At 45.9% G+C, this 16479-nt stretch overlaps 2 protein-coding genes across 2 annotated transcripts in view; both read left to right on the top strand.

Moving 5' to 3' along the window:
- The window catches only part of LOC121463249 (protein lifeguard 2-like), a 51120-nt gene that overhangs the window by 21082 nt on the left and 13559 nt on the right, over positions 1-16479 (top strand). The window contains exons 3-7 of the mRNA XM_041675368.1: positions 4349-4427; positions 6017-6070; positions 9373-9463; positions 15101-15138; positions 15224-15311. Of these exons, the coding sequence (XP_041531302.1) occupies positions 4349-4427; positions 6017-6070; positions 9373-9463; positions 15101-15138; positions 15224-15311 (350 nt within the window). The remainder of the gene's footprint in view (positions 1-4348; positions 4428-6016; positions 6071-9372; positions 9464-15100; positions 15139-15223; positions 15312-16479) is intronic.
- Positions 6869-8530, top strand: LOC121463364 (DNA fragmentation factor subunit alpha-like). The gene has a single exon (XM_041675547.1). It carries the CDS (start codon positions 6941-6943, stop codon positions 7802-7804), a length of 864 nt encoding a protein of 287 aa, XP_041531481.1. The 5' UTR covers positions 6869-6940; the 3' UTR covers positions 7805-8530.

The following is a 16479-nucleotide window of genomic DNA, read 5'->3' as shown; positions in this document are numbered from 1 at the left end:
GGCGCCTACCCATTTCTTCCTTCAAATGAGGCCAGCAGTGTCTTGGCATCTTGGTCCAATCCTTGCTGTGGCTGTCTGAGTATTTGGGAGTTTTTCTTGGTCTGCTCTGTAACTGTCAATGTCTGTCTCAGAAAGCCTCTTAGGTCTCTATATATCTGCTCTCTTGGTTTGCTCTCTTTGTGCTCTTAATCCCTTCAGTGTTATAGCAAGCTCTTGGTCCCATCAGTATTGGAGCAAGCTCTCAGCTCTTAGGCGGGGTGTGTCTTGTAGCTTGGGAGGTCCAATGGATGGGTTTGGGTTTTGGGAGAGCCTAGGCTGGCTAAAAAAGCTGAGGGAGATGGGAAAGGGCCCCTGGGTTTTGTCCCGCTGGAGAGGTCCTAGGGAGTGGGGCATCTGGCCATGTGGCTGTTCACTCACCTCTTAAGTTCCCTCAGTATTGTAGCAGAGTTCCACTGAGGTTGCAGGAGACTAGGCAGGTTTGGGGGCGGGGTGTACTTAGTAGTTTGGATGGAGGATGGATAGGTTGGGGGGGAAGCCTATCTGCTGGAGAATCCCTGCTGGCTCGCTAAAAAAGCCGAGGGAGTTGGGGAAGGGCCCCTGGGTTTTGTCAAACTGGGGAGGTCCTGGAGGGTGGGGCATCTGGCCCTGTGGTTGTTTACTCAACTCTTAAGTCCCCTCAATATTGTAGCATGCTGTGTTTCAGAGTTCCACCTAGGTTGCAGGAGCCTATCTAGAGTTTTTAATCATGAAGCAGTATTGGATTTTGTCAAAGGCCTTTTCTACATTGAATGAGATGGTCATTTTTTTTTTGTCTTTTGGTTTGTTTATATGGTGTGTTAGATTTATTTGTTTATGTGTGGTGCACCATCCCTGCATCTCCGGGATGAAGCCTACTTGATCATGGTGGATGCTGGTTTTTTTTTTAAAAAAATATTTATTTATTATGTATACAATATTCTGTCTGCGTGTGTGTCTCCAGGCCAGAAGAGGGCACCAGACTTCATTACAGATGGTTGTGAGCCACCATGTGGTTGCTGGGAATTGAACTCAGCACCTTTGGAAGAGCAGGCAATGCTCTTAACTGCTGAGCCATTTCTCCAGCCCTTTTTAAAAATACTATTTATTTATTATGTATACAATAAAATTAATCTTTTGTTTTCAAAGGTTTCTTTATTATGTATACAGTGTTCTGCCTGCATGTGTGCCTGCAGGCCAGAAGAGGGTACCAGATCTCATTGCAGATGGTTGTGAGCCACCATATGGTTGCTGAGAATTGACTCAGGACCTTTGGAAGAGCAGACAGCGCTCTTAACTTCTGATCCATCTCTCCAGCCCCTGGATGCTGTTTTTGACATGTTCTTGGATTCAGTTTGCAAGTATTTTATTAAGTTTTTTTTTTGCATCTATGTAATAAGAGAAATTGGTCTGTAGTTTTCTTTCTTTATTGGGTTTTTATGTTGTTTGGACATCAGGATAACTGTGGCATCATAAAACGAGTTGGGCAGTGTTCCTTCTGCTTTTATTTTGTGGAATAATTTGAAGAGTATTGACATTAACTGTTTTTTGAAAGTCTGATAGGATTTTGTGTTAAAACTGTCTGGCCCCAAGGGATTTTTGTTTTTGTTTTTGTTTTTTTTTGGTTGGGACACTTGATGATTGTTTCTATTTCACTAGGGGTTATAGGCCTGTTTAAATTGCTTATTTAATCTTTATTTAACTATGTTAAATGGTATCTATTGAGAAAATTATCTGTTTCTTTTATATTTTTCCAGTTTGGTGGAGTACAGGTTTTTAAAGAATGTCCTTATAATCCTCTAGATTTCCTTGGTGTCTGTTAAATGGACCTTTTCATTTTTAATTTTGTTAATTTGGAAATTCTCTTACTCTGCTTTTTAATTAGTTTGGATAAGGGTTTGTCTTAGTTAGGGTTTCTATTACTGTGAAGAGACATCATGACCTTGGCCACTCCTGTAAGGAAGATGTTTAATTGAGGGGGCTCACAGTTTCAGAGGTTGAGTCTAATAACATCATGATGGGACATGGTGCTGGAGAAGGAGCTGAGAGTTATACAACTTGATCCACTGGGTGTAGCTTGAGCATAGGAGCCTGCCCAACAGTGACACACTTCCTCCAGAAAGGCGTTGGCCAAAGCTCCTAAAAGTGACATTCCCTTTGAGCTTATGGGGGCCAATTATATTCAAACTACCACAGGGTTTGTGGATCTTATTGATTTCTCAGAGAACAAACACTTTGTTTCATTATTTTTATTATTTTTTTTCTTTTTTCAATTTTGGTCCTGGGTATGATTATTTCTTGACATCTACTCCCTTTGGATGTGATTTCTTCTTTTTGTTCTAAAGTTTTCAGATGTGCTTTTAAGTTACTAGCATGAGGTCTCTCAAATTTTTTTTTATGTAGGCACTTAGTTTTATAAATTTGCCCTTAGGCCCGTTTTTGTTGTGTCCCATAAGTTTGGGTAGGCTGTGCATTCATTTCATTCAATTCTAGAAAGTCTTAATTTTTTAAGATTTATGTCTTGGACTTGTTTTTCATCCAGTAGTAAATTGTTCAGATTCCATGAGTTTGTGAGCTTTCTGTTGTTTCTGTTATTGTTGGTATCCATCTTTAATCCATGGTGATCAGATAGGATGCAGGGTGTTAGTTACATTTTCTTTTATCTTTTGATATTTGTTTCCGGGTATGTGGTTAATTTTGGAGAAAGTTTTTGAGGTACTGAGAAGAAGGTATATTCTTTTGTGGTTGGGTAACGCTTTATGACTATTTTAAGGTATTTCTATTGTGACCTATGGGGTGAGACTGCTGGGCTGGAGTGGAGATACACTGTCTTCCATACTATTATGTTTTCACACTGGCATTTAATATTTGGATTTGGGAAGATTGTAATTCTAGGTGCTGACACCTTTTCTTTTCTTTGTTGGATGACTGGTTCCTTGGTTTCTGTTCACCTCACTAGTTCTTAGGAGAGCATTGAGTCTCTGTTTTGCCTGGTAGGAAATGCTTCTGGGATCCTGATAGGTGCAATTTCAGGTGGTTACAGGTAGAATGCATTTCTGGGTATTGGGAACTGACATTTAAAAATGGGATGAGCTGGGGAGATGCTGGGGTAGAACAGAGGAGAGAGGAAAACAGAGTGTTCCACCAGCATCTGCTTAGTTCTCTGGGAATGGGGAGTGAGGAGAGTGAGGAGAAGCTGCAACAGAAGGCTTACCATGTAGCTGGGGATGAGGCTGAGGCATTGGACATGGAGGCATGGAGGGAGAGGGGAAGGTCTGCAGTTAGCCCACCTGCTTCCCTGGCTAGAGTACCCTGTGAGTTCCCAGGCAGACTTGTGTTTTCTTTGGGGAATACCATTCTAGTCCTTTTCCCATTTAAAAAACACTGACCATGACTTTATCATGTCCTGTGATTCTGTGCACTGACTAGTCTTAGACTTGGCAGTAGGTGCCTTTATCTGCTGATCTCTTTCACCAGCCTAAAAAAAAATTTTAATAATTAGACTAAATATTCTTTTTGTTTGTCTGTTCTTACAACCAGGAGTTTCTTTGTTACCCCGCTTGGTTTTCAACTCCTAAGCTGAAGCATTCCGCTGGTTTCTGCCTTCTGAGTAACTGGGATTACAGTGCTGTAGTAGGAGCTGTGGGCTGTGTTCCTGCCGTCCCAGCTCCTGGTCACCTGGCTAGCTTATACCCCGAAATAACAACACACAAATTGTATTCATTTAAACACTCTTGGCCCATTAGCTCTAGCCCTTACTGGTTAATTCTGATATCCCGATCAACCCATCTCTAATAAACTGTGTAGCACCGGTCTTACCGGGAAAGATTCAGAATGTCTGACCTGGCGGCTTGCTTCATCGCATGTGTCTGCCCGGGAGAGGGGAGCATGGCCTCTCTCTGAGGTGTCTGCCCCCAAGAGGAGAGCTATCGAGTCTGAGCTCACTTCCTCTTCCTCCCAGCATTCTGTTCTGCCTACTCCACCCACCTAAGGGATGGCCTATCAAAATGGGCCAAGGCAGTTTGTTTATTACCAATGACCTTCCTCCATCACAGTGTGTCCCACTGAGGCTGCTTAAATAGATATTCTTTAAAAGTTCTACAGAGACCAAAAAACATTGTGGAGATGTATGACATTCTCAAAGAATTACACACACACACACACACACACACACACACACACATACTTTAAAACCTTCTCCGAGTATCTTTGTCCCACTGTTGACTAGATCAGCACTACCCTTTCTAGCCTCAGATAATGACGGGTCCATTGCTTCTGTGGAACTGGAAACTGCATTCAACTTTACCTTTGGATATGCATCTTCTCCCCACAGGCTTCATCATGAAAGTGTTCATTATCTTGTCAGTTCAGCTGCTCATCACTATGGTAATCATCAGCATATTTGTTTTCTGGTGAGTCATTCTTCCTGTCTAGAATCAGATGTTATATTGCTCAAGTGACTGCTCATGGGATATCAGCTTACTTTAATGTGGGGCATTTCAAAAAGTATGATTTTTGTTCTTCACTATTTGTAGATGATATTCTTTCTATAGACAAGTTTTTCTGAACCACCAACATGGCAGGAGATTCTAGAATTTAACTTCCTAGGCCAAGAAGATTTTTCTTACTCTTCTTTGAACATTGCTTTCTTTTGATATTCTCTGAGCATTTTGAGAAAGTTATGAAGGAATAATATTTATTTGTCACCAAGTCCATCCTACTGAAAGTGTTATTTGCAATATGAACCATGAGATGATTCCTTTTACCTTATACATATATCAGTTTCAGTATTGTACTGTATTGTATTTTTTTTTTTTTTGATATAGGAGCTCACTTGTAGCTCTGGCTGTCCTCACTATGTAGACCAGGCAGGCCTCAAACTCACAGATATCACCCGCTTCTGCCTCCCAAGTGCTGGGATTAAAAACGGATGTTTGAGATGGGGGAAGGACAGAGAGGGAGAGCAAGGAAAGAGATATCTTGATTGAGGAAGCCATTATGGGGCTAACAATAAGCCTGGAACTAGAGAAATTCCCAGGAATCCACAAGGATGACCCCAGCTAAGACCCTAAGCAATACTGAAGATGGTGCCTGACCTGGCCTTGCCCTGTAGTCAGATTAATGACTACCTCGTCATCATAGAGCCTTCATCCATCAACTGATGGAAGCAGATGCAGAGATCCACAGTGAAGCAATGAGCTGAGCTCTCAAAGTCCAGTCGAAGAGAGGCAGAAGCGATAATATGAGCAAAGGGATCAAGACCATGATAGGGGTACCCAGTGAAACAGCTTACCTGAGCTAATGTGACCTCATTGACTCCAGCGTGGCAACAGGGGAACAAGCATAGGATCAGACTAGCTCCTCTGCATGTGGGTGACAGTTGTATGGCTGGGGCAATCTGTGGGGCCACTGACAGTGGGACCAGGACTTATCCCTACTGCCTGAACTGGCTTTTTAGAATCCATTTCCTTTGGAGGGATACCTTGCTCATCCTAGATATAGTGGGGAGGCCTTGGTCCTGCCTCAAAGCAATGTGCAAGACTTTGTTGACTTCCTATGGGAAGCCTTACCCTCTCTGAGGAATGGATGTGGTTGGGGTCGGGGCAAAGGTGGAGGGGAGGGAGTAGAAACTGGGATTGGTATGTAAAATGAGAAAGGATTTTTTTTTTTTGAAAGTATGTGCCACCATGCCTGGCCCTCAGTATTTTTAAAACTGAAGGTCTTAACCATGGGTTTCTTCTTAAATCTGCTGTGTAATTTAAGAAAAATAACTTTTTAAATGTGTCTTTCTTTTCTTGGTGCTGGAAATTTTAATTCAGGGCCTCACACATGCCCAGTGGTTACTCCAATGGAAGCCATGCTAGCAGCAGTTTCCGCGTTGAAGGGACTGTCTCAGTGCTTCCTCCCCATTTGCCCATCTTTCTCATGACACTGTCATACTTCTATTTTAATTAGTACAACTCATTATATTATGTAAAACTGTATTCTCTTTTTAAACCAGCAAACCTGTAAGGAAGTGGATCATTGGCATCCCTTGGTTCATGTACGCACTCTTGTAAGTATCATTCATGATTCTATGAACTATTGGCCGATATTTTATCACTATTAAAAATTTCGTAAAGAATGGCACTCTTGCTGGGTATAGTGATGCATGCCTACAATCCCAACACTTAGAAGGTGGAGACAGGGGATCAGGAATTCAAGGCCAGCCTTGACTGCATAAGACCCTGATTCCAAGTAACACAAACTAAGAACAAAAAAATCATGCAAAAACACCCAGGGAAAAGCATAACTTTCTTATATTTTACTTGTTTTTCTTTATGTGTGTGTGTATGTGCTTGTTTGTATGTATATCATGTTACATAGGTGTCACAGAGGGGGACAGAGAATGTCTGATCCCCTAGAAATGGAGTTGCTGGGGTTTGTGAGCTGCCATGTGGGTGCTAGAAACTAAACCCAGATGCCCTGAAAGATCCATCTCTCCATAAAATCCTTTAAAGACAAAATTATAGAAATGGGAAGCAAGCTCTCTTTTCCCTTCTCTCCCTTCACTGTTGCCCACGCTGCAATAAACCTCGCCACGTGGGTTTTGTTGTGTCTTGCGTCCTCCTTTCGTCTCTGAGAAGAACACTCCCCCGAGAAAAAGAAGAACATGCCGCGGAGAAGAAGAAGAACACTGACCAAGATGGAATATGGTCAGGATGAACACCTGGAAACATTCCAGAAACCACAGGACTCCGGTAGTGCCCTGAAACGCACGCGATTAGCCAGCACTACATCTCCCGGCGTGCCTTGCTGTCACGTCACTTGCTGTAGCGAGAACTACATCTCCCGACAGGCCACGGGAGGCGGGGTGCCCGCGACCTTGAAAGCGGCTCAGGACTGCTGGCGATTTCCCAGTCTATCGGGTTGCACTTTGAGGAGGATGGCGCTGGCGCGGGGAGCCAGCAACCCGGACCCGGACCCGGACGATATCCGGCCTCTCAAGCCGTGTCTGCTCCGCCGCAACCACAACCGCGATCAGCACGGCGTGGCGGCCTCCTGCCTCGAGGAGCTGAGGCGCAAAGCTTGCGAAGTACTGGCCATTGATGAGTCCCTGACACCAGTCACCCTGGTCCTGGCCGAGGACGGTACAATAGTGGACGATGACGACTACTTCCTTTGTCTCCCTTCCAATACCAAGTTTGTGGCCTTGGCCTGTAATGAGAAGTGGACGTATAACAATTCGGATGGAGGAACAGCCTGGGTTTCCCAAGAGTCCTTTGATGCCGACGAAACAGACAGCGGAGCCGGGGCGAAGTGGAAGAATGTGGCCAGGCAGCTGAAAGAGGACCTGTCCAGCATCATCCTGCTCCCAGAAGAGGACCTCCAAGTGCTCATTGACATCCCGTGCTCAGAACTGGCTCAGGAGCTTTGCCAAAGCTGTGCCACTGTCCAAAGGCTCCAGGACGCGCTCCAGCGGGTGCTTGACCAGAGAGAGGAGGCCCGCCAGTCCAAGCAGCTCCTAGAACTGTATCACCGGGCCTTGGAGAAGGAGGGTGCCATCTTCTCCAACCAGGAAGAGCCCAAAGCCGCCCTCGGTGGAGACGCGGATGCGGTGGACACGGGCATCAGCAAAGAGATGGCTTCCGAAGTGGCACTTACAAGCCAGATCCTCACTTTGCTGAAGGAGAAGCCTGCCCCAGAGCTGAGCTTATCTAGTCAGGATTTGGAGCTGGTCTCCAAGGAGGACCCCAGAGCCCTGGCTGTTGCCTTGAGCGGAGATGTAAAGAAAGCAGAGACAGTCTAGCGGGCCTGCAGCGCGGAGCTCGCCCGGCGCCTGCAGCAAGTGCAGAGCTTGCGTTCCCTCAGGAATTTCTCGGTGAGAAACAGCAAAGCCCCAAACGCGCCAGACAAGACCCCAAGTAGCTCCACCGGAAGCACGCTTTGCTGAGGAAGCCCTTGGTTTTGTTAGCATGAACAACCTCCCTTCCCACTGTACTGCCTCCGCGCTGCTCTACCTCCTGCCTTCCAGGAGCAGAGGTGGCCATGCCCTCCAGAAAGGCCGCTCCGGTCCTCACGGGTCCTTCTTTGTAGGGGAAGCCCCCCAGCCAATCACCTTGCTTGTAGGGCGTGGTCCCCTGAGGATATTTCTTACTAATAAATATTCCTGGTGTGCCCCCCCCTCCCCTTCTGCTTTCCTGTTCTCCGCGGGAACCTCGGTTCTCTAAGTCTTTTCATTATTAAAGCCTAATATTATATTATTTTAAAAAAAGAAGCAATGGGAAGCAAGTTAATGGGTGCCAGAAGTCAGGGTCAGTTGTGTGTAGAGTTTATGCCAGGCTGATCTTTGTTGATATGTAAGACAGTCCTGAATGTTAATTGAGGTGGTGGCTACATGTATCTACTCATAGGCAAAAGTCACACTCCCATGTTAAATAACTATGTGTTCATGTTATACCCGTATACTGGTTTTTAAATTGTGCTATAATATATAAATCAAAATCATTGGTGAAAATTTCATATAGTTTTAATAGAACTCTGTCCTTTTATAATTTTCTATGAATCTATATTTTTAACAAAAAATTTAAAGACAAGCTATCTGTGTATCAAACTTTAAAAGCTCATTTTGAAGGCATAAAAGAGAGGTAAGTAGAAAATAGCAATTTAGTTTGCTCTGTATATCAGGTATCAACACATGACAACACACTTGGGTCTGTGTCCCTCTGCTGTCTCTGTACACACATGGCAACACACTTGCATCTGTGTCCCCCCACTGTGTCTGGACACACTGCTCAGGTGGCAATACACTCACATCTGTGTGTCCCCCCCCGCTGTGTCTGGACACACTGCTCAGGTGGCGATACACTCACATCTGTGTGTGTGTCCCCCCCCCCCCGCTGTGTCTGGACACACTGCTCAGGTGACCATACACTCACATCTGTGTGTGTGTCCCCCCCCGCTGTGTCTGGACACACTGCTCAGGTGACGATACACTCACATCTGTGTGTGTTGTTTCCCCCCCCCCCCCCCCGCTGTGTCTGGACACACTGCTCAGGTGGCGATACACTCACATCTGTGTGTGTGTCCCCCCCCCCCCCCGTTGTGTCTGGACACACTGCTCAGGTGGCGATACACTCACATCTGTGTCCCCCCCGCTGTGTCTGGACACACTGCTCAGGTGGCGATACACTCACATCTGTGTGTGTCCCCCCCCCCCCCCGCTGTGTCTGGACACACTGCTCAGGTGACGATACACTCACATCTGTGTCCCTCGCTGGGTCTGTACAGACATGATTATACACTTGGGTCTGTCTCTGCACACACTGCCCACGTGTTGGAGAACTGAAGTAGTAACTGGTGGTTTCACGTTCCCAGCCCAGCTGTCCTCGTTGTCATCATTGTGCTTGCGTGCTGTAGGGATATCCGACGCCAAGTGCCTGCCAACTACATTCTCCTGGCATTATTCGTAAGTAACTCCCCTTGACAGCCTCCCTCGGACACATCCTCCTGCTGCCTTTAAAAGTTATTTATTTTACTGTGGAAACTTGTGGTGCAGGAAGGGAGGTAGGGTACAGAAATGGTACCTTCCCTGGAGACAGCAGTCCTCACCCCTTACAGAGTTGGATTCCAGGTCACTCTTTGTTCTGGCCAACTTGCCTCTCTCTTGAAGCCACACAAGAAGACACACCCAGTCAGGGCTGTGTCTGCAGTTAATGTAGGCACTGCAGTCTCTGTAGGAATCACAAACATGTTTCTCATCAAGGAGTTGCTTCCACTTCTCACCCACAGTCTGTGAACTAGAAATGGTAATTTTTTTTTATTGTGAAAGATGTATTTTACTACGAGTTCCTCATGAGAAGAAAAGTCATTTCTGAACTTCGTCTCTTGCCCAGTTCTCCAACGTTTCTCTCCGTACAGGAGGTGACAGAGCTGGGGCTGTGGTGTGGACCCTTAACTATCCACATCCCCACCAGCTGGTTCCACCACCAGGCCTCGTCACATCTATGCTGTTCTGTTATTGGTGCTGTTTCAGCCATACAGAACTACGTGATTACCCTTTTAACAGCCAATTCTGGGTTTTTTTTTTTTTCTGCTTATGGGGTCCTTAGAAACAAACTCCTAGTCTCCTTAAATTCAAATACAATCAAAATCTATAGTTTTACTCCTACTGGCCCAGGCTCAATACTCCAGAGAGTTTTGGGCCTTTTCATGAGACTTAGCAGCACCCCAGAGTCACCCTCTAACCCAGACTCCTGTGAGAGTCAGGCCAAACCTTGTGTGTCCCAGAGGCTTGGATTTTTCAGCAGCTGGCTGGTAGACATTGCCTGGGCTGTGTGGATGCACTTGGGACCGACCGTCCAGCGCTGGCCTGGTATAACTAAGGATGGTGTCAGCCTTGTGTTTCTGTTTCCTCGGCATAGTGCTGACCATTCCTTTCTATGAAGGCTGACTCCTAGAGCTGGCTCACAACTATATCTGCAATATGAGAGAGTAAAGACATCAACAGGAAAATGAAACGGAAGGACACAGAGCAGGGAGACAAACACTCTTTAGATTAGTGTAAACAAATGCTCTGGATGTATAGTTGAATGTCCTAATCTTGGATCTAATTCTGAGTCTGCTGGTGCTCAAAGCAAGTAATTTCACAGGGCCAGGGATGTGAGTGTATGGGCACCAAGTAATTTTATTACAATTCCCCTGTTGGAAGGAACAGGCCTGGGAATATGGCTGGCTGCCACCCAGAGTGGTATTTCCTTTCGAGTATTGGGGAACCTTTCTTGGCTGGAGTGATTCCCCAGCAACTGCACAGGCCATGAAAAAAAGATACCCCACGTCCTGTGGACTGTGGGGTAGTTTTCCCAAGATGTTTTCTTTATTATCCTGGCTCAATTACTTCCTACTTCTCCATCTCCGGAAGGGGATGGGGAGGACAGAGGAAGGGAGCTGTCTGCTCATTCTGCAGCCCTGGCTGGTCTGCAGCGGCTACAGAGACCAGAGCTCCTCCTCTCCCTGCCTCCCGAGTGCACCACCGCAACCTGGCTATGCTGGATTTTTTTTTTGAACATTTTATTTTATTTTTTTATTGAGAAAAGGAAGAAAAAAAAAAAACAAGTTTCCACCTCCTCCCAGCCTCCCATTTCCCTCCCTCTCCTCCCACCCTTCTCCTCCTCCTCCCATCCTTCTCCCTCTCCTCCCACTCCTCTCCCTCTCCCTCTCCAGTCCAAAGAGCAGTCAGGGTTCCCTGCCCTGTGGTAAGTCCGAGGTCCTCCCCCCTCCGTCCATTTCTAGGAAGGTGAACATCCAAACTGGCTAGGCTCCCACAAAGCCAGCACATTGCGTAGGATCAAAACCCCATGCCATTGTCCTTGGCTTCTCATCAGCCCTCATTGTTCGCCATGTTCAGAGAGTCCAGTTTTAACCCATGCTTTTTCAGTCACAGTCCAGCTGGCCTTGGTGAGCTCCCAGTAGATCAGCTCCACTGTCTCAATTGGTGGGTGCACCCCTCGTGGTCCCGACTTCTTTGCTCATGTTCTCCCTCCTTCTGCTCCTCATTGGGACCTTGGGAGCTCAGTCCAGTGCTCCAGTGTGGGTCTCTGTCTCTATCTCCATCCATCACCAGATGAAGGTTCTATGATGATATGCAAGATATTCGTCAGTATTTCTATAGGCTAGGGTCATTTCCGGTTCCCTATCCTCAGCTGCCCAAGGAACTAACTGGGGACCTCGGCTTGGGCTCCTGGGAGCCACTCTAGGTTCAAGTCTCTTGCCAACCCTAAGGTGGCTCCCTTAACTAAGAATTGTGCTTCCGTGCTCCCCTATCCTACCTTCCTTTATCCCAATCTTCCTTTTTCCCCAAGTTCCCCCCATCCTCCCCTTCTCCCTTTTCTCTCCCCATCTCCCCTTACCCCCATCCCACCCCACCCCCAAGATCCCAATTTTCTCCCCGGCAATTTTGTCTACTTCCCATAGCCAAGAGGATAACTATATGTTTTTCCTTGGGTTCACCTTCTTATTTAGCTTCTTTAGGATCACCAATTGTAGACTCCGTGACCCTTATTTATGGCTAGAAACCAATTATGAGTGAGTCCATCCCATATTCATCTTTTTGTGTCTGGGTTACCTCACTCAGAATAGTGTTTTCTATTTCCATCCATTTGCATGCAAAATTCGAGAAGTCATTGTTTTTTACCGCATATGCTGGAATTTTTTATTTTAAACATTAGAAGAAAGGCTGGGGCTGCAGCTGGCACAGTGTAGGTGAGGCCCTGAGCTTAGTTCTCTAGCACCACCGAAAATATTTTTCTTAATGAAGGAAGCCAAGAAGAGGGCTGAGTTGGTAAAATGCCTCTCCAGTGTGAGGACCTGAATCAGATCTGGGCACCCACTTGAGGTCCAGGAGCATGTCTGCAACCCTAGCACTGAGGAAATCTGAAGAGGGTGCAGATGGAGGGGGGGGAATCCCACGTGTTTATTGGCCAGTCAATCCAACCAAATCAATGAGGCCTAAGTTCAACTCTAAGCTCACCTTAAAATAAGGAAGAAAGCAGCTGAGATGGCAGCATACATGGATCCCAGCCTCACTCCACGTACATGTCTGTGTGTGCACATAGACATACACACTCCCTCATACAAAACTCTCTCTCTCTCTCTTTCTCTCTCTCTCTCTCTCTCTCTCTCTCTCTCTCTCTCTCTCACACACACACACACACACACACACACACACACACACACACATCAAATTTACATGAAGGCCTGTTACATGTGATGGTGAACTCTTCAATCACATCCACCAGGAGGCCGTGTCAGGAAGATCACTGTGAGGCTGAGGCCAGCGTAGTTTACATAGTGAGTTTCAGGCAGTCTGGGAGTCTGGTTACACATCAAAACCAAAACTAAAACAATTCAAAAAAATTTAATAAGCTAGATTTTCTTTTTTAAAGAAAAGGTGTGCCCAACAGGTGGTGGTGGTGCTGCACACCTTTAACTCCAGCACATGGGAAACAGAGGCAGGTGGATCTCTCTGAGATCCAGGTCAGCCTAGGCTCTGGCAGAGAGGCCCCCTGTCAACACAAATAAATAAACAAGCTCAGAGGGTTTAGGTTTCTGGTCCCCCAAGGGGCTTTCCTCACGGAGGCTCTGCACGTAACCACTAACAGAGGCCCTGTTGTTCAGGGCCAAGCAATGCTTTCATTTCCAAGACTCAGAATCTTGTCCAAGTGTTAAAAAATAACACCGAGAAAAGCATTTCAGAAAAACACTTGAGAGAAAACAATAAAACACTCACTCTGGCCACACAGATGGCTTTTGTCCTCTAGAATCTGTGATTCCCTGAGTTCCAGTCCTGAGCATGCTTGGAGCCACTCCCCATCCTCTCTCTTCCCAGCCTGCCTGTCTTCTGTCCCTGTGTCTTCCTGCCTCCTGGCTCTGTGTCTCTGCACCCCGCCCACTTTTGATGATGCTGGAGAAATAGGAAGTAAAGGAACCAGGAGAAAATTTAAAAACATATCTTAGGAGGAAGGTTGGAATCAAACACATTTTTTTTAATGATTTTTATTGAGCTGTACATTTTTCTCTGCTCCCCTCTTTGCCTCTCCTCCCCCCTTCAAACCTCCCCCAAGGTCCCCATGCTCCCAATTTACTCAGGAGATCTTGTCTTTTTCTACTTCTCATGTAGATTAGATCTATGTAAGTATCTCTTAGGGTCCTCATTGTTGTCTAGGTTCTCTGGGATTGTGGTGTGTAGGCTGGTTTTCTTTGCTTTATGTTTAAAAACCACCTATGAGTGAGTACATGTGATAATTGTCTTTCTATGTCTGTGTTACCTCACTCAAAATGATGTTTTCTAACTTCATCCATTTTCCTGCAAAATTCAAGATGTCATTATTTTTTCTGCTGTCTAGTACTCCATTGTGTAAATGTACCACATTTTCCTTATCCATTCTTCAGTTGAGGGGCATTTAGGTCGCTGGCTCAATCCCGGTCTGCCAATGTCTCTGGACTGGATCAGTGCCTGCTCCCATGGAGCTTCTCAAGCACATTTTTGAGGTATCATTTGTACATAGAATAAATCTTTTCCTCTGCTGGATATATGAAGTACCTTCTTAGCTACATTAACCAAGTACAACATGAGGCACTCCCCCATTGGGTCTGGGAAGTCCAGAGAAGTGGCTGAGGACTTTTGGGTCCCAGTTCTTTTTCAGCATCTGGTGCATTGGGAAACTCCAAAGCCATTATAGTGTCAGCACTTTGTTTAGGATGTGCCCTCCTTTTTGACCTCTGGGAGCAGAGGACTCCCCTTGTCTTTCCCATAGACGATCAAGTTCCTGAGGGTCCTTTGGTCTGGGAAACCTCTTCAGTCTGACAGCTGCTCACTGTCTGTGGTACTGAGCCTGACTCTGGGTCTGCCAATTCCTATCTTAGTCTCACCCTCTGGCTTCCTTGCCCACTGGATCTCAATGCCACCTGTCTCCCACATTGCCCACAGCCTGGTTCCATCTGGGTAGAGGGCATCCTTCAGGGCATCAGCCCTGTGCTTTCATCCCTGAACTACCGTATTTCGACACTGTGATCTCAGTTCTCATCCCAGGTCTGAGTTCTGAAGAAATGTTTTATGTTAGCAGGGAACACAGAAGATGGCATTATGCAAGTGTGGGCAAAGCAATAATGGGAACAGCATGCGCTGCTCTGATGAACTGTGTAGACGGTGTGTGGAAGACTTCATTTGATTAATGAGGATGTGGTCCACGAACAAACCTTTTACCTTGGTTTCTTCACTCACAGTTAGTACATAGGTCACGCATTGAATATGTGGAAGTTACTGCCGCTTGGAAGTTCTTACTAATGAGAGGATTTTCTTCCGTCAGTTCTAGAGAGAGCGTAGTAGTAGTTAGTTAGTAGTTAGTAGAGAGTGTAGAAGTAGTTAGTTGTACCATTTGTTAACCATTTTGTAGCTGTGGCCCTGGGGTTGTGCTCACCTCCCCACTTGCTCCCTAGATCCTGCCCAGATGCACACATGCATGACTGGTCACTTCTTCTGCAGTCTAGGACTTGCCCTCATGCTGGGAGAAACAGGCTGCTGACTGACTGTGAATTTTGTTTTTAGACACTTCTGGAAGGTCTCATGCTAGGGAGTATGTCAATGTAAGTCTTTAATCCATATTTCTATTTTATTGTGTATGATTTTCTCTGAGTATATCTGAACAGTAACTACAATCTCTGGTTCTAGTTTCTACAAAGCGGAAGAGATACTATGGGCAGCAGGAGCAACCACTCTGGTGACCTTAGTGCTTACTTTATTTGCTCTACAAACAAAAGTACGTATTATTTTTTTGTTTGTTTGTTTTGTTTTTTCGAGACAGGGTTTCTCTGTGGTTTTGGAGCCTGTCCTGGAACTAGCTCTTGTAGACCAGGCTGGTCTCGAACTCACAGAGATCCGCCTGCCTCTGCCTCCCGAGTGCTGGGATTAAAGGCGTGCGCCACCACCTCCGGGCTAAAAGTACGTATTATTGAAACAGTTCTCTCTCCCAAGGGCGCCTCTGGCTGTGTTCCTGTGTTCCTCCTGGCCCATTCTCATCCACACCGGCCTCTTCAGCATGGCTTTCTTGCCTTGTCAGCGGTCGGGCCAGGGAACCTCAGCTGGAAATCAGAGGGACAGAGGAGAGAGACTTATTCCCATGGTGTCCTCCCTACAGGTTCCTCCTGAGCTAGTCACATTAATTGCCAAAATTACTCACAGCTTGTCTTACATGGCCAGCTTGAGACAGCCCATTTTGTGTCCTTGTTCCTTGGGCCCTGCAGGCAGCCACAGCTGCTCACCTAGTTCCTTCCTTTCTTCTTCAGGAGGTGGGTTTTACTCACCAACTACCTCTCCTACACTGCCACTGAGTGTGTTCTGTGTTCCCTGCTGGGGCCCTACTTTTTCAAAATGGCAGTTCAAAATTCTCAGATTTTCACAGGTATTAGGACTCAGAAGCACTACTAACCCCTAAAATAACTGACGACTGCTCTTATTTTGGTGGGGTACTAGGGACCGATAATGCCAGCAGGTGATCGCTCTCCTACAGAGCCACACTCCAACCAATGGCCATTTCTTTTTAACCGTGTTGTCAGAGTCTCTCCAGCCTTAAGATGCACCTGGGGGTTTCAGTTGCTTCTTTCCACCGTCTTTCATTTATAGACATTTAGTGAGTAGTGTCACCTTAGTCTGTTTAACAACTAAAGAGGAATATTTTTTCTATTGTTTGGAAAACCTCATAACTTTATACAAGAACTGAATTTAGACTTTGTGGGTGGAAAAAGGAAGGTCCCAAGAGGTAGAGGGACCTTGAAATATTGTTAAAATATTTAGACAAGTTGTATCAAAAGTAAGGGTTCAGGGACTGGGGAGATGGCTCAGTTAGTAAAGTGATTGCAGTGTACCCACCATGACCTGAGTTTGATCCCCGGTGTCCATGTAAAGATCTTGGTGTGGTGGTGTGGGTT

The sequence above is a fragment of the Microtus oregoni genome, unplaced genomic scaffold, assembly GCF_018167655.1.
Source record: "Microtus oregoni isolate MIOR12 unplaced genomic scaffold, Mior012 000026F_ref0000081, whole genome shotgun sequence".
NCBI lineage: Eukaryota > Metazoa > Chordata > Mammalia > Rodentia > Cricetidae > Microtus > Microtus oregoni.
Note: the sequence above shows the minus strand (reverse complement) of the source record. Positions and strands in the feature narration are given on the sequence as shown.